Genomic DNA, 22,313 nt, shown 5'->3' on the forward strand with positions numbered 1-22,313 from the left:
GGAAGACTAAATAAGGGGAAAAAAAAGATAAAGATGTTAGAATCTTCACCAGCACTTCCACACATGGAGAGAGAAATTGAAAGTCAAGACTGATAACAGGAGTAAGTATAAAATTCCTTCCTCAAATACCTAATATTTGGCCCTGGAGTCACTGAATTCACATCTTTATCTCACTTTATCTAGATATATATTTCACTTCATTACATTAATGGAGCTCTCAAGAACTGAATTCTATAAAGTGAAATAAAGTTTTTAAGCAATTTAGGCAGTTAAATATATATATATCATACACAACACACACACAATGTATAATGAAATCCTTATACAAGCATAAAGGTTCTTAATAGAAATAAATTATAAGCAATAAAATAATAATTAAGTTTAAATTTTAGTGTACTCTTTGCTTTTTTTAAATAACTAAAATTCATAAAACAAAACCAAAATTTGTTCATTCTTACCGAAAAGATTCTGATTGGTACATACTTTTTTATGCTAATTTACCAAACCCTGAGTTTTGTTTCCTCGTCTCTGGTTAGATACATATCACTCTAAGCAAATAAGAATGTTTAAATAAGGGTCCTGCATTGGTGTTTACTTATTTGAAATTAGGTTTTCATTCTAAATAGTTTCAGTAAAGTGTATGTTACAGTAGAATGTCTCTTTACCTGTTTTAAGGTCTGTGTTAAATTGATAAAATACACCCTTACTCCTGCTTAAGAGTGCATCTTTTGTTATATAAGTTAGCAAATAGCTTATATCAATACAAATGTCCAACAATGTAATTAAATCATTGCTACTTGAAATACTTTATACAGGAATAATTTATCTCTTTACACTATAGAAGCCTTGCATTTCAGTAGTTTCTATAGCTTCTGTATCATCACTTGAAATTTACCTAAAAAAGAAAACATGAAAAATCATTCTTTGATTTTAGGTACAAGGAAAACAGGTCTGAACATCAGTTTCCTGCTTCATTTAGTAAGTAGTTTCAGTCAAGAAACTTGCTATATCAAACAACTTTTCACACTCTTCACAATATTTGATAAAGTCAATTTCGTTTTTATGAGATGATTATCTGGTTTGTGAATGACTACTTTTGTTTCTCTGTGATTCCTACATTTTAGGTATTTCATTGCTAATTATTGAGAATAGAAAGGAAATACAGTGATGCTCAAAGCCAATTTTATTCTTGGTTGGTAGCTCTGGTGGAAAGATCTTTGGAAAGGAGTTTAGCAATAAAAGACTAGTTGGCTTTATTTAGCTTTATATAATAGATATTTTCTAGAAAACTGTTTAAAAAATTTTTTCAACACTATAAGGAAATTTGCCATCTTAAAAGAATACTGCAGAAAATTTTCCTTTAAGAGTTAAGAATCATTTCTTAAGTTGTCTTATAAATTTGGATTTCCTTAGCACATTTTCTTAAATCACTATTATGAATTTAAAAATCATTGACTATGAATATAAGTATGCTACATGTTACTACATTAAATGTTAAAATTTGATAAAAGTAAAATGAAATGGTTTTAGCATTTTAAATGTTCTCTAAGTAACAAAAACAAGAAGCAAACAAAAAAACACCAGACCTGAAAAATAATTGCTAAAAACATTTGTAAGAAATGTGAATTCAACTTACAGGCAGGCATTGAAGATACTTCAGCTGTTACAATACTTTTTATCCCCAAGTTTGATAAGCCACCTCTGATTAAGCCACATGTAAATGCTAAGTACTAAAAGAAAAAAAAGTGTAAAATATATTAAGGATTTACTAAGATAGTAAAGCTATTTATAAATGATAGTTAAACCTTGATATTAATAAGTCATTGCTGTTTAAGAAAGGGTTGTGGAAGAATTTTTCAAATCATTGAAAATTATGATTGTGACAAAACCAAGCTGGAAACCAGTTAGAATTAGTTCCAGAGTCAGCAGAGGTGATTTGTGTCTACCTTCAGTGCTGCCTGAAGGGTTCTAAATAGACCCTCCTTGTGGAGTGATTTGGGCTTTTTGGCTGCTTTAACCTCCCATGGTTCTTTTTAATTTTGGCCACGCCATGTTGCTCGGCTTAAGGGATCACAGTTCCCGACCAGGGATTGAACCTGGGCCTTGGCAGTGAAAGCCCCAAATCCTAACCACTAGACCATGAGGGAACTCCTGCTCCCATGGTTCTTGCCTGTTTTCTGAGCCTTCCCGTCATTTCTGTAAGCTAACTAATTATTATTCCATTCAATCAAAATTGGTTTCTGCTTTCTACAACCAAGAATCCTGACTTGTTCAAGACTTGTAGCCTGCCAAAACAAAGACTTACCTAGTTTAAAATATCAAAGCGCCAATGTTGAGAAACCCTGTCATATGGAAACAAGGAAGGGAAATGGGACTATGCCACAGCAGAGACAGCCAGGACAAAAATGAGAACCAAAAATCAAATAATCCAAGAAATTTTTTATTGTCTACATTTTGCATGATATTCAACAACACTACTATGTATCTATGAATAATATAGAATATTATTATTTTATAATTAATATAAATAAGTGGGTACTGATAAGTAATCAGATATGGAGTCATGAAACTGTAAGCTGGGAGAGAACCTAGAGATTCTTTATAATATAGGTATTATTATAATCAATTTTATTAATAAGGATACTAAGGTCCAGAGGGGTTATGTAACTTACCCAGTGTCACAAACCTATAAGTTGTGGAGTTAGCTTAAAATCTAGATTTATTTGGTCCCAAGTCCATACTCTTTCCACTACACCAAACTGCCTTTGTGTTAGATAATTTAGATATGGACAGATTTTACAGATAAACAGCAGTTTATACATACTGCCCAAGATATTTTATAAGTACCGCACACTAACCGATTGCGCCACTGGAGCTACGCTTGCCCAAGATATTTTAACCACTTCAAAGGAACCCTTACATTAAAACTTGTCAGCTTTTCTTTAATACATCTGGTGTATTTATTGATTCCTACCTGAGACTGAAAAAAAAAATACATGAAACACAGATATACTTAACACAAAACATGTATTCTTAGAAACAAATGTTAATTATATTAAAAAAAATTTTTAATTTACTGATGGAGATTATAAACATGAACTCTGAGGTGAATAATTCTGCATAGCTAATACCAGCTTTTTTAAGCTTGAGTGTCTTTTCTGAAGTATCCATGCTATATTCGAGAATCTACCATTAAACTACATTTTTTTTTTTTTTTTTTTTTTTTTTTGCGGTACGTGGGCCTCTCACTGTTGTGGCCTCTCCCGTTGCGGAGCACAGGCTCCGGACGCGCAGGCTCAGCGGCCATGGCTCACGGGCCCAGCCGCTCCACAGCATGTGGGATCCTCCCAGACGGGGCACGAACCCATGTCCCCCTGCATCGGCAGACGGACTCGCAACCACTGCGCCACCAGGGAAGCCCCTAAACTACATTTTTAATGGCATTTAAACTACAGTGTTTCTTTAATTGGTCATCATAAGCCTACTTAGCTACAGGTTAATGTAAGTTGTTTCAGTATGATGAACACCTCCTATTTCATTGAAAAGTGTTTAAACAAAAGGAACAATTTAAAAACATATTTTGAATTCAAAAGTCTGTTGTGATTGGCATTGTACTTTTCCCTATGGTTCTACTTTTTTCATAATAAAAAAAACCCGATCTTCTATTCCATTAAATACCTTTGATGCATGTTCTAAATACTGTTTTCCTGCAGACATTTGAGTAAGCAGGCGAAATCTGTTGTCCTGAAGTACATAGATGCCCTGTTCCAAAAATAGAAAAACATCCAAAGTCAATGTAATCTGTACTCTTCCCTTCAAAACAATTTAAGAAATTTTTAAAGTTATTAAAACTCTCCTTTCTGTTGGTCAAATTTTCTTTATATGAAGAAGTTTTGTAATGTTCAAGCTGAAGAGTTCAGCATTTTATAACACTAATATTTATTGAATGCTTTAAGATACTGAAGATACCTAAGACAGTTCCTATCCTTAAAGAACACAGTCTAGTGTGAAAGAATCAGAAATACATGTCTGGGTGAAATTAGCAGCTATATGTTATTAACTCATACCTAGAAAGCCAAAAATCATAGTCACTTCTTCCTATTAGCATTTCAGGTACTTCTAAGCTAAGGTTGATACTGTTATCTGAAAAAATGAATTCTATTGGTAGCTACAAGATACATTATTTTCATTTTTATACTTTATTAAAATGCCAAATATACTCCAAATATTTCCTTGAGTTTTATAAAATAAATCTATTTTATGCATGATTTTCCATGCAACCTATTTTTATTTTAACAAAATATTTTAAGAATAAGAAATATGACAGCAACTAAACAGGCAAGAGTTATTTAAGAGTTAAATATGCTCTATAAATTAGCCTTCAGACAAATATGATATATTTCTGGTTCTGCATATTATAAGTAATAATAATGAAATAATAAAACCTTTATCATTCTGATATCTGCTACTTTTTAAAACTTAAAATTTAATTGAGGGAAAGGGACAGCTATAACTACTGATAATTGTCTCTTGCTCTTTATTCACTATACCCTATTAGAGAAAAAAAGTAATGACGTATTAATAACATATAAGAGAAACATTCCAAAGTTGATGAGAAATTAAGTTTTATATAATAAGTAAATCACTAAAATACATTTATATTAAGTTAAAGGACTTAAAAAATAGGCCTTAATTTATCTAAATACCTGATGATTTGTCCTTAGATTGTCGATTTGTTTCTTGAATACTGTAGTCCAAAAATCTTTACAGATGAACTTCATGATATCTAACTCATCCTTGAACCTTGCAGTATCTTTTGTAAACCTAAAAAGATCAACTAGAAGTAACACTGTACTTTTCCTCCAAAGAAAGCAGGAGGGCCAGATTATTAACTAATTTCCAAATGCCACAACAGCACTGAACATTTACTGACAGTCATAAAGTGATAAGCACCAAGCAAAGTAGATCCCATCTCAATGGATTCACATTCTGTTATATAATTTGGGGGCTAAAATTAGTCTAAAGGTGTATTAGTCTAACAGTACACAGCAATTTTAGGTACAACTAGCACGTTAAGAAAAAAAAGCTGAGCATAATCATGGTATTGTTACATAAAATATAATCAGAGTTCAACTATTTCAGATAGTGAGAAAGGAATACTAAAAAAAATTGATCTATAAATTGAAAGATTATTACATGCATAAACAGAGACTCTAAGGTATGCATTTAAACAAAATTCCATTTAGGTTAAAGAACATATTAGATCTTAAGTAGGAAATGCAGTAAGATTTTAGATGGTTGTTTCAGCATACCAAAGTTTTCAGGAAAAAAGTAAAACATAGAAGATACATATTTTATTCAAATATTAAAACATGAAAGTTGGATAACTGAGTTAAAATAGCATCAGACCTAAAAAGAAATTTCAATCTGTGAATTAAAGAACAGAATAAATAAAGTTTGGGAATTAAATTATCTCAAGTTTTATTCAGTCTTTTGAAATGGATCATCTTTGTTCATAACCTACCTGGAAGAAAATTTTCAAATCCATACTGCTCACCTTTCTATCAATCCTTGTCCCACTCGAAACCCCATGTTTTCCAGCTTAGTTATACAGCGTCCATTTTCCTATTTAAAAATAGTTTTGAATAAATTTAGAATGCTAGAATGTAAATATTTATACTTTTTTCACTGAAACATTGTAAGAAAAAGTGAATTACAAGTCATACTTGAATTTTCTTAGTACTAATCATTTTCATAAGGCAATAAGATAAACAGGGAACTGATTACTTTTCAGAAATGCCAAAGCCCCTTCCCAATTACTCTTCTCACCTTCCCTGGCTTTTTCCATTTTCCACTCTTCTTCTCTCCTCAGTTATAAAACTGAGGTCATGGTATCGCTTTTGACTTTTTTCTGTCAGTCATTCCCTTTGTGCCTTCACTAAGTTCTATTGTCCCTTGCTTCAAAATGTCTCTTAGAGTCATCCAAGCTTTCCATTTCTCAGTATGTCTTAGTTGATGACCCCACCTTCCTATGCCTGGAATCATGCAATTGCTTCACTCTTCCTTTGATAATCTCATCCACTCTAAGGCTTTAAATACCACCCCTAAGTCGAAGACTCAAAATTCTCTGGATGAACTACAAAGCCCTATACAATCCAGACTCCTGTGCCTCTCTGGCCTCAACCTTCTACTCTTCTTCACTCACTCCATCCAGCTCCACTGATCTCCTTGCTGTTCTTTATTTATTTATTTATTTTTGCTGTGTTAGGTCTTCGTTTCTGTGCGAGGGCTTTCTCTAGTTGTGGCAAGCGGGGGCCACTCTTCATTGCGGTGCGCGGGCCTCTCACTGTTGCGGCCTCTCTTGTTGCGGAGCACAGGCTCCAGACGCGCAGGCTCAGTAGTTGTGGCTCACGGGCCTAGTTGCTCTGCGGCATGTGGGATCCTCCCAGACCAGGGCTCGAACCCGTGTCCCCTGCATTAGCAGGCAGATTCTCAACCACTGCGCCACCAGGGAAGCCCCCTTGCTGTTCTTAATCATGCCAGGCAGGCTCCAATCTCAGCGCTCTTGCATAGGCAGCTCTTCCACCAGATATTCACATGACCAACTCACTCGCTTTAAGTCTTCACTCACATGTCACCATCTCAATGAGGCTCATTTCAACCTTTTAAAATACAGTATCATTCCACTTCAGAAACTCTCTATCCTTGTAATTCTCAAATTGTGTCCCAAGACTAGCAACATCAGCATCACATGGGAACTTGTCAAAACTGCAAATTCTGTAATCCCACCCCCAATTTAGTGAATCAGAAACTGTAGGTGTGCGTCAGCGAGCTGTGTTTTGAGAACCCCTCCTAAAGTGATTCTGATGCTCTATCTCATTTCCCTGCTTGTCTCCAAGGAACTTCTTTCACCATTTAACCTAATGCACATTTTACTAATTTTGTATTGCTCATGTCCCTTCATCCCCACCCTCTCCTAGAATACAGCTCCAAAAGGGCAAGAATTTTTATGTATTCTGAAGCCTTTGCCTCCCGCTACCACCACAGGCCTCATTATTTGCTGAACTCTCTTCTAAGGAACCATGTACGCTACTAATGGGGCTGACTATTAAACCTGTATTTCTAGTACAGACTTTAGTGGACACAGCCATCCAGAGGTCCCACAGGCCCCTCAAATTAGGCGTACTCATCAAATGATATTATCTTAACATTCTCAGCTTGCTCTGCCTCCAAAATTCTTTTAACTTCATCAATGGCACCACCATCTAGTTACCACAACCAGAAAACTTCCATTTTCTTCCCCTCCTTGCTCCCAGCCCTCCACACACACTGCAGTCCTGTGGAGCCTATTATCTACATGCTTTTCAAAATCCATCTTCTCTCTCCTGACTGCTTAAGTAGCTCTTAGCATTCATTTCTCTCCTGGTCTTCAGTTAGAGCCTTCCAACTGATCTCATCTCTAGTTTTTTTCTTCCTTTGATTATCTTCTGTATTTCTGGTATAGACTTTGTAAAAACCAAATCATGTTGTTTCTCTACTGGACCACTCAGCACCGTTCTGTTAATTTCCACACCCATTCCCAAACTTGCTTAGGTAGAATGAGTACCTGTAAGTCATGATGCTCTTTGTGGAACAACCTGCTCTTCGTATCAACAGAATCACCCAGGAACATACTGATAAGCAGGAAATACGCTTATATGCAGACATTCTCAAATCTTAGCTATTGATCACATGAGCTTCTGAATTAAGCCCGAGGAAGAACCTTCTGATGCTGCACTTGTTCATTCACTTTGGCAGCTGTGAGTGCTCACTAGTAAAGTACCAAATTTTTAAGAAAAACTTAAGAATATTTTACCATTAACCTTAAAAAAATACCTATTCTCCATAAATTGGTAAATGTCAAATTATTCAGTTTTTAGATTTAATTCCTCTTCAAGCACAATTTGAAAATCATTGATTGGGAAGGTGAGAACATTGGGTTTTTTTCCTTTATTTCACTTACACTTATGACTTTATGTCTAAAAAGATATATAAAAACCATTTCTGGATGATAGGATTATGTCTTTTTTACATTTTTTTACTATGAAAAATTTGAAGTACACTCAAAGTAGAGACACTAACAAACCCTCATACACCTAGACTTCAATATGGATTCTAATCATCAAGACTACCACGTAACTTTTGTTTGTTTTGTTTTTTTAACATCTTTATTGGAGTATAATTCCTTTACAATGGTGTGTTAGTTTCTGCTTTATAACAAAGTGAATCAGTTATACATATACACATATCCCCATATATCTTCCCTCTTGCGTCTCCCTCCCTCCCACCCTCCCTATCCCACCCCTCTAGGTGGTCACAAAGCACTGAGCTGATCTCCCTGTGCTATGCGGCTGCTTCCCACTAGCTATCTGTTTTACATATGGTAGTGTATATATGTCCATGCCACTCTCTCACTTTGTCCCAGCTTACCCTTCCCCCTCCCCGTAAACGCAAGTCCATTCTCTAGTAGGTCTGTGTCTTTATTCCCATCTTGCCCTGTGGACTACCATATAACTTTTTAGAAATCCCTTTTGCTTATATGGACTTAAAATTTTTTCCCCACCATATACAAATTGCAATAGGAAAAGAAAGTTGTTTTTAGTTTAAATGATTCAAAACTTATGGATTTCCTTTCTCTTATAGGACTACCACATGTCTCAGAATTATCAGTCATGATTAGAACAGCTGTTTTATTTTAGCTAATCCATTGGGGGAAAAAAGAGAGGGATTTTTAAAAAAGGTTTTCCTGGGCAAGAATTGGAACAGGAAAAGAAAGTAGAAAGAGTAGAATGAAGAGAATTGATTGCACACGTGGTGGGGTCGGGAGCAGAGGTTTTGTGATAAAAAAGGTGTGTTGGGGCTTCCCTGGTGGCACAGTGGTTGAGAGTCCGCCTGCCAATGCAGGGGACACGGGTTCGTGCCCCAGTCCGGGAAGATCCCACATGCCGTGGAGCTGCTAGGCCCATGAGCCATGGCCACTGAGCCTGCGCGTCCGGAGCCTGTGCTCCGCAACGGGAGAGGCCACAACAGTGAGAGGCCCACGTACCGCAAAAAAAAAGAAAAAAAGAAAAAAAAAGGGTGTGTTGCTAATTATTCTTTTAGGGAAAAGGGTATAAGGAAAGCTGACTTTGCACAAACAGCAAATGTCTGCTACTCAGCACTTAGCACAGATGCAGAACATTAACTATTGCTTGTGGATGATGATAAAGTCAGAAGTTTGTAACTTGGAAAAAAATCTCTATTACAGATGGATCTGAATGAGAATAGAATTTTCGGGAGTTCCCTGGTGGTCCAGTGGTTCAATCCCTGGTCGGGGAATTTAAATCTCACATGCAGCAAGGCGCAGCCGGAAAAAAAACAACAAAGGAATAGAATTTGCTTCATTTCCAATACTCTTCCTGATGTCTTCCTACTAATATCTCCCCAAAATTAGCGTGTTGAAATCCTAACTCCCAGATAGTATTAGGAGGTAGGGCCCTTGGGAGGTGATTCTGTCATGAGGATGGAGCCCTTAAGGATAGCATTAGTGCCCTTATTATAAAAGAGACCCCAGAGAGCTAGCTAGCCCCTTCCACCATGTGAGCACACAGCCAAAACACATCAATAAATGAACCAGGAGGAGGATTTCACCAGACACTGAATCTGCTGGTGCCTTGATCTTGGACTTCTCAGCCTTCACAACTGTGAGAAATAAATTTGTGTTGTTTATAAGCCACTCAGTCTGTGGCATCCTTGTTATAGTACCCAAAACAGCCAGTATCCTTCTTATAGTTTACAAACTGACAGTACCTCTTCCTCGATGTCCTACAGGTGCCATAAATTCAACCTGTTCAAAATAATTCATTATCATCACCTCTTTCTTCTTTATTCCCTCTCCATCCAACCCAGTGGCTCAAGCTAAAAACCTGGGGATAATTTTTCAACTCTCATTCCTATACCTAATCAAGTCCTAGAGATTGTACCTCCTATCTCTCAAACCTTCTCTCCTCTCCTCATTATCCAGATCTTCATTATCTCCTGCCTGGACTCCTCCAATAATGGGTCTTCTCACTACAAGGACCTTCCCTCTCCAGCCCAAATAATGGTTTATCTTTCTGAAATGCAAATGGAGCATGTCATTCTCCTCCTTAAAAATCCTCCACTGAGAAGGTCCATGTGTTTTAATCATACAGACCTCTTTCTAGCTTCAGCTTTCAAAACTTCTCGCTCTCCACCTATTCAATCTAGTCACAGTGAAATACTCAAGCATATTTAAATGCACTGCACTTTTTCATACCTCTATGACTTTACCTTTGCCTAGGATGCTTTTCCTGCCCTCACTTTCCACCCCTCTTTATCAATAGCATTATAGAAACTAGAGCTTCTGACTTGAGCATGACTTTGTAATATTTCATTTATAAAATCCTACAACTCCATGATTCCATATCTAATTACCACCCAATACGTTAATTATTCATTGAACACTTATTCCCCAACGACTGTTAGGCAGGGACTTTATCTTATTCATCTAACAATGTCAGGCCCACAATACACGCTTAATATATTTTCTGAATTAATCAATTAGCGAATGAAGACTACCACACATTAGAAGTAACCTCCAGGAGGATGGGGCCATTGTTTCGCTCATTACTATATCCCTAGCAACTAGCTCTGACATATAATGGACACTAAATATTTTTTAAATTAATTAGTGTTTCCTAATTATAGTAACACCTGCAAAGTTTCCTTTGCTTCTACCTCAAATCTCATTAGCCCTCTTTCTTTGAGTTGCCTGGAGTGTTACTGAGGGTTAGGGATGGGGAGGGAGGGACAGGATTCTCAGGCTGGGAGAGGTCTGTCCAGTGGACGACTGGGAAGTGCTGGAAGTGACAGCCGAATTAAGTAGGGGTGCCAAAATCAGCAGTTAACTCTGACGCAAATCATGGTAGGGACAACACATGGAAGGGACAAAACAAATCTGTGGCGTGCCACACACAGATATGGGACTGGACAAAAAGGTATCAAATAGTAAAAGAGAAAGAGACAAGGATGAAAGACTGAAGACAGCTGACAGGTTCTAAGGCTTAGGATACCTGAAGATGGACCAATCTGCCTACACTTCGGGAGGCGATGAGTGGTGATGGGACGGGGATTAAAAGAAAACTGAGTGGAAACAAGGAGTGTCACCGCAAAAGGACCTCAAGGGCGTGTGGCAGCACTCACCACCTCCCCCTGCTCCGCGGACTTGTACACTCCAGACACCATCTCGTTATGCAGAAGCAAAAACAACGCCTCGTCCGCCATTTCCTGCTTATTCTTCCAAGCTCCGGGTTTAGGCTCCCGTTTGGGCCGGGCTCGGGGTTCCGGCTAGCGCCTGGGCAGCTTGGGCTGAGCCGCCGCCGCTCGCTCAGTCCGCAGCCCGTCCCTCGTTGCTAGGAGACCGAGGAATTCACTCAGCTTCCCGAAGGCTGATACTGGAGTGAGCCGGGGCCCGCGGCGAGCCCACCCCAGGGCCACTAAGTCCTTGGGCAGAACGAAAGGGTCTGACAGCACCGGGAACCTTACCCAACCCCCGGAGACCCCATCCGGCCCTTGGGCGGGGGAGGCGAAAAAACAACTTCCGGTCCCTTCTACCCCGGCATTCCGCCAGCTCTATGGTCATAGAGTTCCTTCCGCGGGGTGAACCGCTGGCGCCCAGAGAGGAGGAAGGTTTCTTCCTCCTACAGCATCGAAGGCGGGACCTCCCGCTGCCATCTCTCTGTTAATTAACTATGTTAGAACTGACAAGAATTTCTATTAGCTTCATCAAAAGCTTCCACTTCTGCCATATGTTGCTTAATATGAAAAGTTGTAAAAAAAAAAAAAAAAAAAAAGCGAATACTGGGACTACCCTAGTAGTCCAGTGGGTAAGACCCCGCGCTCCCAATGGAGGGGTCCGGGTACCATCCCTAGTCGGGGAACTAGATCCCCGCATGCATGCCGCAGCTAAGTCTGGATGTCGGAACTAAAGATCCCGCATGCAGGAACTAAGACTTGGTGCAGTCTAAATAAATAAATAAATAAATAATTTTAAGTGAATAAATCGTCATATTTCAGGCTATAAACTTTAGGTATATTGAGAGATTATCCCAATCCATTTTGGATTAAGCCTTGGTGTACAAAAAGATTTAGAGCCGTTTTGGCCACTTGGAGGTTTACTGGGAGTAGGGTACAAGGGACAAGGAGGATGGAGTAAGCAAAGCACAAGGTAATTTGAATCAGAAAATACAAATTAAAGACTTCAGAAATGCGACGTCACTGTGGGACGGAGTTCATATAAGAATCTATGGTGGATGTGGGACTTAACCCCTACAGACATGCGAATACATATGCACGTCTTAAATTTGGCAAACTTTGTCTTAAACGTGATGCTTAGCCTATGATTAGATCTTTTCTTAGTAATTTACAAAGCAGATTTTTCCCCCAATTAATTCATTGCTTCCCCCGAAGTAATATGTCGAGTCTTCTCAAATTGTTAACAATAACCTCTCAACTCTTCATACTCTTTCATATCCCCTTCTAATGTTTGGATCCGTTTTTTCCATCACCTCATAAAATCAAGCATGTAAGTTTCACCTTACCCTTTGAAAAGAAACATTAATTTTGAAGAGTATTTTGCAATCTCAATCTTTTTTTCCAGCACTAAAATTTCCCATATGTGAAATCAGGTCCTTTATGTCCTAATTGCATTCTCCCTCATCACCATCATCAAGGTCAAAGATTAAGCAAAAGACTGGCCACTTACCAAGGTCAATTTCTCAAACCACAATAACATGGTGTTCTTTGGATATTTTGGAGACTAAAGGGGAAACTAATATTTATTGAGCATTACTAAATGTTGAACATGGCATCCTACTGATTATCCCCCATAAATTAGACTATGTTAAATTTCCCAGGATCTTAGTAATATAGTCTACGGAAGTAAGAATAGATCCTACGTTTTTGGCTAACTCTAGAAGCATCTCTCGTGGAAACATTGTTACACTTCATGGTACCATTACCACATTCTCAGGTTTCATGTACTGCCTACTACACAGGATTGTAATAAGGATCAATGAGACAAAGTATGCTCACAATCAGAATCATGTAATTTTTTTTTTCCCCACACCACGCTGCATGCAGGATTTTAGTTCCCAGACCAGGGGTCGAACCGGAGCCCCCTGCAGTGGAAGCACGGAGTCAACCGCTGGACCACCAGGGAAGTCCCAGAGTCATATAATTATTTATCAACACTCATCCTTCTTACCCAGCTTTACTTTTTCTTTTTTGTATAGCACTTAACCCATTTCTACCATGCTATGTAATTTACTTACGCTTATCGTCTGTCTCCTCACTCTTCCTGCCGCCAAGCTCCTTGTGGGCAGATATCTTTACTGTACACTGACTATCCAAGTGCCTAGAATAGTGCCTGGCAAAAAGTAGGCGTTCCATAAATATTTGTTGAGTGAATAAGTACATGAATGATCTTTGCTCCCTAAGGAGCCTACAGACTCCATGGCAGCAGGAACCACAGTTATCTTGTTCTAAGCTTTTTTCCAGAGTCTAGCTTAACACAGTAAGAGCTTTTAAGGATTGTTGGTTGAATTAAAATGGTAACTTGGATTAAATACAGTTGGCCTGCTAATGCTTGGTGCAAGGATGCCTGGTTGCAGATGGAGGATGAGAACACAAGGATTATTGATAATATTGTTTCTGTGGGAAAATGCTTTCTGAGCTACAATTTACAAGTACACTTCTGGAACAAAACCCGTTCTCACGTTGGCAGTGCGGGTAGAGCAGAACCAGAAGGTGGACGACACACACACAGCTAACAGTAGCGCTGCTCCCCCAGACCCTATTTTAAACCAACCAGCTCTAGACCGGCGTAGAGGCTAATGCCCGTCTCGTCTGTCTCACCGTCGCTTTTTTTCTTGTAGTAAAGTCTTGCACATAGTCTGATCGATCGTATGATGATTCTGGGCCGGCGTGACCTGGGGACAGTTACGGTATTTCCTTATCAGTAATAACAGGCAGTTTATTCACGCTTTTGGTTTGTGGGGGATAAGGCACGTGAAGTGTTTCACAGAGTACAACACAAAGCAATTGTTAGCTATTATGATGAATGACTTTTCCTCTTCCTTCACTTTTCGCTTCCCTCTCCTCATTTGAGCTTAACCTAGTCAAGAGAAGCCTGCGCACCCCCACCACTGCCTCTCTGGGCATGCGCACCAACAGAACGGCCGCACCCTGTCCTAATCAAATCATTTACCCGGAAAAAAGGGAAAAAAGACTCGCCTGCACCCTACTCTGAGGGGAACAGGTGGTAAAACGATAAGAGGCCGTCATATACAGGTTAAAAGGGCTGCAAAACTCCACTCTCCCCGCCAGAAGAGCCGGCCCGCGAACTCACGTCTCCGAGAGCCCAGAGACTCTCAAATCCGCCCCGGCTCTGCGCTAGAAGCGGAGCCCAGCCACCCGCAGCTAATCGGGGAGGGAAGCGACCGTCTGGCGGACTTTTCATTGGCCCAGAGTCACAAAGGCCGACAGCTTCTCCCCCTTCCGGTTGCTGAGTGGTTGAGGCCGAAATACAACTCCTATCTCCATTGGCTGAGCCCAGCTGTCAGTCTTCTCGCGTCTCGCGGCGCGACACAAGCAGGCGTGGCCTGGAGAGCAGTGTCGGAGCCTGCTGCAGGGAGAAGATGGCGGTTGCAGTGAGAACTTTGCAGGAGCAGCTAGAAAAAGCCAAAGAGAGCTTAAAGAATGTGGATGAGAATATTCGCAAGCTCACCGGGCGGGATCCGAATGACGTGAGGTGAGGGGCGGATGGGAAATGCCGGCTCCGAGAGGCAGCCACGAAGCCGGGGACAGTTGGGGCGGGGAGGGCGGCCAGCCCTGAGAGGACTCGAACATCGAGGCCTGCTCGCGGGGCAGCCGTGGAACCCCGTCCTCGGTGAGGTGGGAATTTCCAAGGCTCCCACCGTAAGTCCTGGGGCTCAGGTGCGTGAGGAAGGAAAGCGGGGCCTGGGTGCGCCAGGATGGCTTCCCGTCCTCCGGGAAGGCCCAGACTGCCGATTCCCGCCCTCGGCCCTGCAGGCCCGGAACTGCAGCACAAAGCGTTCCTTCTCCCGGGGCCACCCGATTCGGGGCTGGCCCGGAGACCCTCTCGGGACGCGGTCCGGCCGCCTCGCGCCCCCGGCTCTTGCCCACGTGCAACTTCCTTTGGGTTGGCGAAATCCGGACCTGATTCAGGCTTGTTAATGTTGAGTGGCATCGAGATAAATATAATTTCTGTGATACTCGTCTTGGAAAAATCAGGAAGTTAACAAAATACTTCGTTTCCTGTTTCAAAACACGTGGGTTTTGAAACCATCATCTTCGAACTTTCCTGGTTATTTTCTTTTGATGATGAACCGCACCCGTTAAAGTATTTGGTGTTATTAGAAACGATTTTTGTACTGATTTGTAAATATCTTGTAGGCCCATCCAAGCCAGATTGCTGGCCCTTTCTGGTCCTGGTGGAGGTAGAGGACGTGGTAGTTTATTACTGAGGTAAGATTTCCTTAGGATTTTAGTTCATTGCTACTTACTACATACACTAAGTTAACGAAACGGTTTAAACAAATTTCGTGGTCGAGCCAATGTTAGAAATGTTTGGTTTGTTTGAAGCTGTGATCAGCTGTAGTTTTCTGTAGAGTTATCCTGGAATTTCATTTGCATTCAAAACTAGATATTGAAGAATATACTAACTATACCAGTTATATGCAAACTTAACTTAATCTCATAGTTTTAAAAGAAATGCTACAAAAGCATCTTGAAGTAAATGCCCATTTAAGGTTACTTTAACTGGAAGGTTTTTTTTTTAAACTGCAACTAAATTATCTTCCTTAAATGGAAATACCATTTTTCTCAAATTCCAAGTGCTTTATGTTGGCCTTTTTTTTTTTTTTTGCAGGCGTGGATTCTCAGATATTGGAGGAGGACCCCCAGCCAAACAGAGAGACCTTGAAGGGGCAGTCAGTAGGTATGTTAGAGGACAAGTTTCTGAAGGCATAGTTGTATGTTCCATTTTCTGAAGTAGCGTACAAATATAAAAATTTAATAAATATTGTTGAATTAAGTTATATTAGAATTGAGTAGTATACTACTTACCCTGAGTCTGTTTCCTTGGTATTTGAACTGAGACAGCCAGTATCCCTCAAAACTCAATTCTTCACTAAAAATAACAGAAATTTTACCAAAGTAAAGGCCATGAGAAGAATAATATTGAGAAAATAGTTAATTTGGGTTAATTTTCTGACTTGTACTACAAAAACTTAACCAGCTTGAGAGGTATAGGAGATCAGAGTTTGAATTGGTCCTTTTAAATTCATTTTCCTTTGTCAGGCTGGGCGGGGAGCGTCGGACTCGGAGAGAATCACGCCAAGAAAGCGACCCAGAGGACGATGATGTTAAGAAGGTAATTGAGATTAAAAGAACTTCATAGAGGGTGAATATAGTATTTTCACCTCAGTACATTTAAAGGAGTGCCACTGTATGCTAGTTAAATTACTGAAATTTCTTTTCTCCTGCAGCCAGCTTTGCAGTCTTCAGTTGTAGCTACCTCCAAAGAGCGCACACGGAGAGACCTTATCCAGGATCAAAATATGGATGAAAAGGGAAAGCAAAGGTATCTTAAGTATCTTTCTGGAGGAAAACAACTCTTGTCAAATAATGCAATTTTAAGAAAATTTAAGGAATTGTTCAAGTGTCTGTGCTATGCTTCTTTTAGGAAATGGCAGGCTTAAATGAAGTGGAACCTTTTGAAATTGGATTTTTTTTCTGTTCTTTAGGAACCGACGAATATTTGGCTTGTTGATGGGCACCCTTCAGAAATTTAAACAAGAATCCACTGTTGCTACCGAAAGGGTATTTATGCAACTTTTCCTTTGCTTCCTTTATTTAAGCTATTAAAGTAGTTGATTAAATATTTCTTAAACACTGAAAAGTTCTCAAGATTTAACTGTAAGCTTCATAAAGTGCGTTACTGATATTTCCTAAGGAAAAAAAAAGAGAAGAAAAAGATTTACTTGCTAGCCTAAAATGAAGCCAAGGAAAAACTTCTAAAACTTTCTCAAGTTGTTATACTGTTGACTGGTTCTTTTTGAGGTGCTGTTAAAGTAACTTAATGAACTTTGCTTTGTGGTTTAAAGGGCCTAGTCTGATTCAGGAGAACCTGGATTCTGGTTTCAGCTCTATAACAATCTCATTTTGTGGTCTTGGACATGTCTCTTCATTTCTTTACGCCTTAGAGTGCTTTCTTTCAAACAGGAAGTTGAACTTACTAATCATCTTAATTTATTAAATAATTATAATTTCTAAGACTTACTCAGAGGCACTCCAGAAGCAACAGCATAAATTATATTCCCTGCCCTCCAGAGTTTATTTAACTGTGTCATTTTTCTGGAAGTTTTTATTTTACTAAAGCTACAAAATTGTGTCCTTGGAGTTGAACACAAGCTTATGCTTCTTGGGAGAACTATAGTGAAAGATAACAATTCAGTTATTTTATTTCAGCTTTCATATGTTAAACTTTATTAGAAAATATAAAAACTTAAAGCATCAACGTTTGAAGAATGTCTGTAGATTTTTTTTTCCATAGATTTTTTTTTTTTTTTTTTTGCGGTACGCGGGCCTCTCACTCCTGTGGCCTCTCCCGTTGCGGAGCACAGGCTCCGGACGCGCAGGCCCAGCGGCCATGGCTCACGGGCCCAGCTGCTCCGCGGCATGTGGGATCTTCCCGGACTGGGGCACGAACCCGTGTCCCCTGCATCGGCAGGCGGACTCTCAACCACTGCGCCACCAGGGAAGCCCTTTTCCATAGATTTTTAAAAAGAGTTGACTAGTTTGTTAGTTACTTTGTTCACTAGGACATCACTTTTCTCAAATTCTTTGCTTTGGAAAGAATAACTGAAGATAACCTATAAAGACAGTACTCTTCTTTTTCAGGTTAACTTTTAGGTAAGGTTCTTTCATAAATTACGTTGGAATAAAACAGTTACTGATATTATAGCTAATGGCTTTAAACTTTAGATTTTTAAATGAAAAGGCTTCAGTCCCCATTTCCTGGAAGGGAAATTGCAGTCCACCTCAAATGCCAAGTTTGAATTAGCTGGTGTCCTGAATTGCAGATGTGAAACATGTTTGCAGACAACAGTAAAATTGTGATATTTCACATAATCAGGATGTATAATAAGCTTTTAAAGATTATTGTTCATCTTTAGCAAAAGAGACGCCAGGAAATTGAACAGAAACTTGAAGTGCAGGCAGAAGAAGAAAGAAAGCAGGTTGAAAATGAGAGGAGAGAACTGTTTGAAGAGAGGCGTGCTAAACAGACAGAACTGCGGCTTTTGGAACAGAAGGTTGAGCTTGCGCAGCTGGTGAGTATATTTTGAAATTCTAAGATTGGTAATCCTTCATGTTGACAAAAGCGCTGACCTTTTTACCTTTTCTTTAGCAAGAAGAGTGGAATGAGCATAATGCCAAGATAATTAAATATATAAGAACTAAAACAAAGCCCCATTTGTTCTATATTCCTGGAAGAATGTGTCCAGCTACCCAAAAACTAATAGAAGAGTCACAGAGAAAAATGAATGGTAAGTGTAAATGAAGAGGTCCCTTGAAATTTCCTTAATGGGTAAGATAACACACAAATACATACGTGTTTGTTTCCTGTGACATCTGTGATTAAATAGTTAACTTTTTAGAAAGATATTCTAAGATGCCAATGTGTTTGGAGTACAGGAGCATTTGTTTCATGATAGATATTAACTGGAAACTTGGATATTAGGTGGTGGTGCTTAATGCATGTTTATTTATTAAGCATTTGAGTGAGCTTTCTCTTTTGCTTGATACTCTTAGTAGCCAGATACAAATGCTGATGAATCAAGAAAAAGTGAACATTGATGTCCATAGAGGAAGCACATATGGAAGGGTAGACACTACTAAGATGGTGATTAGATGATTTGTGTCTCCTTGGGATCAAAAAAATTAATGCATGATATGATACCATAAAACTGATTGTTTAAAAGAAGGTTTATTTTTTTTCATTCAGTATGAAGTAAAATAGCAAAAGATTATCCTGTTTTTCCATCAGTTAGATAACGTGGTGTGGTTTTGCTAATTTCTTAGTATATAGGTTTCCAGTGGATCTTTGTTTTTGTCATCTTATATCAATTTGTAATTACTTACATGCTATAATCAGTCTTTTGTCATCTCTTTACAAAAAAGACATTTAGATAAGTTCAATGACAATTTGTGACCAGGTGTCAAATTGTGATTTTGAATTTTCTAAATCATAGTAAATTTTACACGTGTAAATTTTTATCCTTTAGCTTTATTTGAAGGTAGACGCATCGAATTTGCAGAACAAATAAATAAAATGGAGGCTAGGCCTAGAAGACAATCAATGAAGGAAAAAGAGCATCAGGTGGTGCGTAATGAAGAACAGAAGTCGGAACAAGAAGAGGGTAAGGTGGCTCAGCGAGAGGAAGAGTTGGAGGAGACAGGTAATCAGCACAATGATGTAGAAATAGAGGAAGCAGGAGAGGAAGAGGAAAAGGAGATAGGTATAGTTCATAGTGATGCAGAGAAAGAACAGGAGGAGGAGGAACAGAAGCAGGAAATGGAAGTTAAGCTGGAGGAGGAAACTGAGGTAAGGGAAAGTGAGAAGCAGCAGGATAGTCAGCCTGAAGAAGTTATGGATGTGCTGGAGATGGTCGAGAGTGTCAAAAATGTAATTGCTGAGCAGGAGGTAATGGAAATCAACCAAGTTGAAAGCATAGAACCTTCAGAAAATGAAACTAGCAAAGAATTGGAGCCAGAGATGGAATTTGAAGTTGAGCCAGATAAAGAATGTAAATCTCTTTCTCCTGCAAAAGAGAACGCTAGTGCTCTAGAAATGGAAAATGAGCCTGAGGAAAAGGAAGAAAAAGAATCTGAGCCCCAGCCTGAGCCTGTGGCTCATCCTCAATCCCTGCCTCTGCCTCTGCCTCAGCCTCAGCCTCAGCCCCAGCCCCACTCCCACTCCCACTCCCACTCCCACTCCCATTCCCATTCCCACTCCCACTCCCACTCCCACTCCCATTCCCACTCCCAGTCCCAGTCCCAACCAGTACTCCAGCCCCAGCCTCTCTCTCAGCCTGAGACTTTGCCATTAGCTGTTTCACAGCCACCACCTCAGGTTATTCAGGAGCAAGGGCATTTACCACCTGAGAGGAAGGAGTTTCCTGTAGAATCTGTAAAACTCACTGAGGTGATGGTAGAACCAGTCTTGACAGTACATTCAGAGAGCAAGAGCAAAACCAAAACGAGGAGCAGAAGTAGAGGTCGAGCTAGAAATAAAACCAGCAAGAGTAGAAGTCGAAGCAGTAGCAGTAGTAGTTCTAGTAGCAGTTCAACCAGTAGCAGCAGTGGAAGCAGTTCCAGCAGTGGCAGTAGCAGTAGTCGAAGCAGTTCCAGTAGCAGCTCCAGTACCAGTGGCAGCAGCAGTAGAGACAGTAGCAGCAGCACCACTAGTAGTAGTGAGAGTAGAAGCCGGAGTAGGGGTCGGGGACATAACAGAGATAGAAAGCACAGAAGGAGCGTGGATCGGAAGCGAAGGGATGCTTCAGGACTAGAAAGAAGTCACAAATCTTCAAAAGGAGGTAGTAGTAGAGATACAAAAGGATCAAAGGATAAGAATTCCCGGTCTGACAGAAAGAGGTCTATATCAGAGAGTAGTCGATCAGGCAAAAGATCTTCAAGAAGTGAAAGAGACCGAAAATCAGACAGGAAAGACAAAAGGCGTTAATGGAAGAAGCCAGGCTTTCTTAGCCTATTCTTTGCAGCAGAAGATTTCTTGATGAGTAAAAGGATTTCTTTCCTTGTAAGGAGAATGCTGCCTTAAGAATTGCATGTTGTAAAAATTTTTTTGGAAAATACAGACTGTTTGTTTACCAGACATTCTTGTACTTTTGCATAATTTTGTAAGAGTTATTTATCAAAATTATGTGAGGTTCCAAAATATGTAAAAACAATAATAATAAAAAAATTAACATCCCTTGTCATCTTTTTTAAATATCCTATACTCTTCAGTAAGAATCTGTATATTTTAATAGGTAAATCTTTAAGTCTGTTCCTCTGTATCATACATTGCTTTTGTAGAAATAAATGTGCATTTCTTTCATTAGTTTTGGGATGTCCTCGTTGACGCTTGTATAATAAGTATTCTCTTGATATCATTTTCAGCTTTTATCACTAGATATTGAACGTGATTAGAATGTTTTTGAAGGTTTCCTCACATTTATTTGCCTTAGACAATTATTTTGAGTTGTCAAAGTCAGATCTTTGCAGCTTTTTTGGGAACAGTTTGTTCTCCTTAAAATCACTTACCATTTTTTTCTAATCTCCCTTGTTATTTTAATCTAAGCATTTCCCCATTTCTCATATTTAAACCATATATTTGGTAGATAACTTAAAACAGTATGATTTGGTTGGAGTTTTCTTTACGATTATGGGAGCATCATTTTTTGTCTCCTTGGTTACTTGTGTGATATAGCATATACATCTGTTAAAGAAAAAAAGTCACTTTCTAGGGGGGAGAGGTAGAAAAGTATATTCTAAGCTTGGATTTTGAGTTTGTGGTCTTGTCTTAACTTTTGTGTTGGCCGTAACTGAAACATGCCAATGTGTTTTCAAGAATTTTTGTTTTAGTAAGTATTGTATGAAAGTTTACAAAATGAAGGAAGTTCATCTACACTTGAATCTGTAAGCAAGATAACACGCAAGTGGTACCAAATGATTATTAACTTTGTTGTTTTATAAATTTGTATGAATTTGGAGTATCTGTTGCCCATTACTATACATGTGCAAATAAATGTGGCTTAGACTTGTGTGACTGCTTAAGACTAGTACTTGTATTAACTTTTTGATGCTTTGTACAAGAGAGCACTTAAATTGCAAACGGCCTTTTTTGAGTTCATAATTTAATGTTGTGACTACAGCTTTAGGCTTGACTTTGAATATTCATTATGCCTTCCCTTGACAAGTAAACGGTAAGAGTAAAAATGTCAACATAGATTTTCAGCATTATATAAATGGAAGATGTTAAAAGAAATCTTTTTAAAAAATCCTTTCTTGGAGCAATTATTAAATAGTAAAGGAGTAGAAGTTCTCAGGCTGCAGAGCTAGCTACCTGCATCCCTGGGCCAGTTGTTTATATCAAGAGTCACTTCACCCAGGAATTTTAATACTTTCCAGCA

General features: G+C 39.1%; 2 protein-coding genes across 5 annotated transcripts; one reads left to right on the top strand and one right to left on the bottom strand.

The window, feature by feature from the left end:
- Positions 1–6: 6 nt before the first annotated feature.
- TRAPPC6B (trafficking protein particle complex subunit 6B) lies at positions 7–14,008 on the bottom strand. 4 transcript variants are annotated; one of them, XM_082618430.1, is made up of 6 exons: positions 13,954–14,008; positions 5,558–5,625; positions 4,707–4,824; positions 3,679–3,762; positions 1,637–1,730; positions 7–895 (listed from the first exon to the last, which is right to left on the bottom strand). In XM_082618430.1, exons 2-6 carry the CDS (start codon positions 5,590–5,592, stop codon positions 864–866), a joined length of 363 nt encoding a protein of 120 aa, XP_082474556.1. In that variant the 5' UTR covers positions 5,593–5,625; positions 13,954–14,008; the 3' UTR covers positions 7–863. The 4 variants fall into 4 exon arrangements, with proteins under 4 accessions (XP_082474556.1, XP_082474555.1, XP_082474554.1 ...); XM_082618429.1 differs by lacking the exon at positions 13,954–14,008 and adding an exon at positions 13,371–13,459; XM_082618428.1 differs by lacking the exon at positions 13,954–14,008 and adding an exon at positions 11,242–11,577.
- An 85-nt stretch (positions 14,009–14,093) lies between these two features.
- On the top strand, positions 14,094–21,946 carry PNN (pinin, desmosome associated protein). Its single transcript, XM_082618426.1, is given in 11 exon segments — positions 14,094–14,848; positions 15,514–15,585; positions 15,989–16,057; positions 16,420–16,492; positions 16,608–16,702; positions 16,866–16,941; positions 18,297–18,452; positions 18,530–18,668; positions 19,407–20,092; positions 20,094–20,138; positions 20,141–21,946. Coding segments are annotated over 11 exon segments (2,247 nt in total). The 5' UTR covers positions 14,094–14,735; the 3' UTR covers positions 20,864–21,946.
- Positions 21,947–22,313: the final 367 nt, after the last annotated feature.

The sequence above is a fragment of the Mesoplodon mirus genome (genome assembly GCF_964341445.2).
Source record: "Mesoplodon mirus genome assembly, chromosome: 4".
Classification (NCBI taxonomy): domain Eukaryota; kingdom Metazoa; phylum Chordata; class Mammalia; order Artiodactyla; family Ziphiidae; genus Mesoplodon; species Mesoplodon mirus.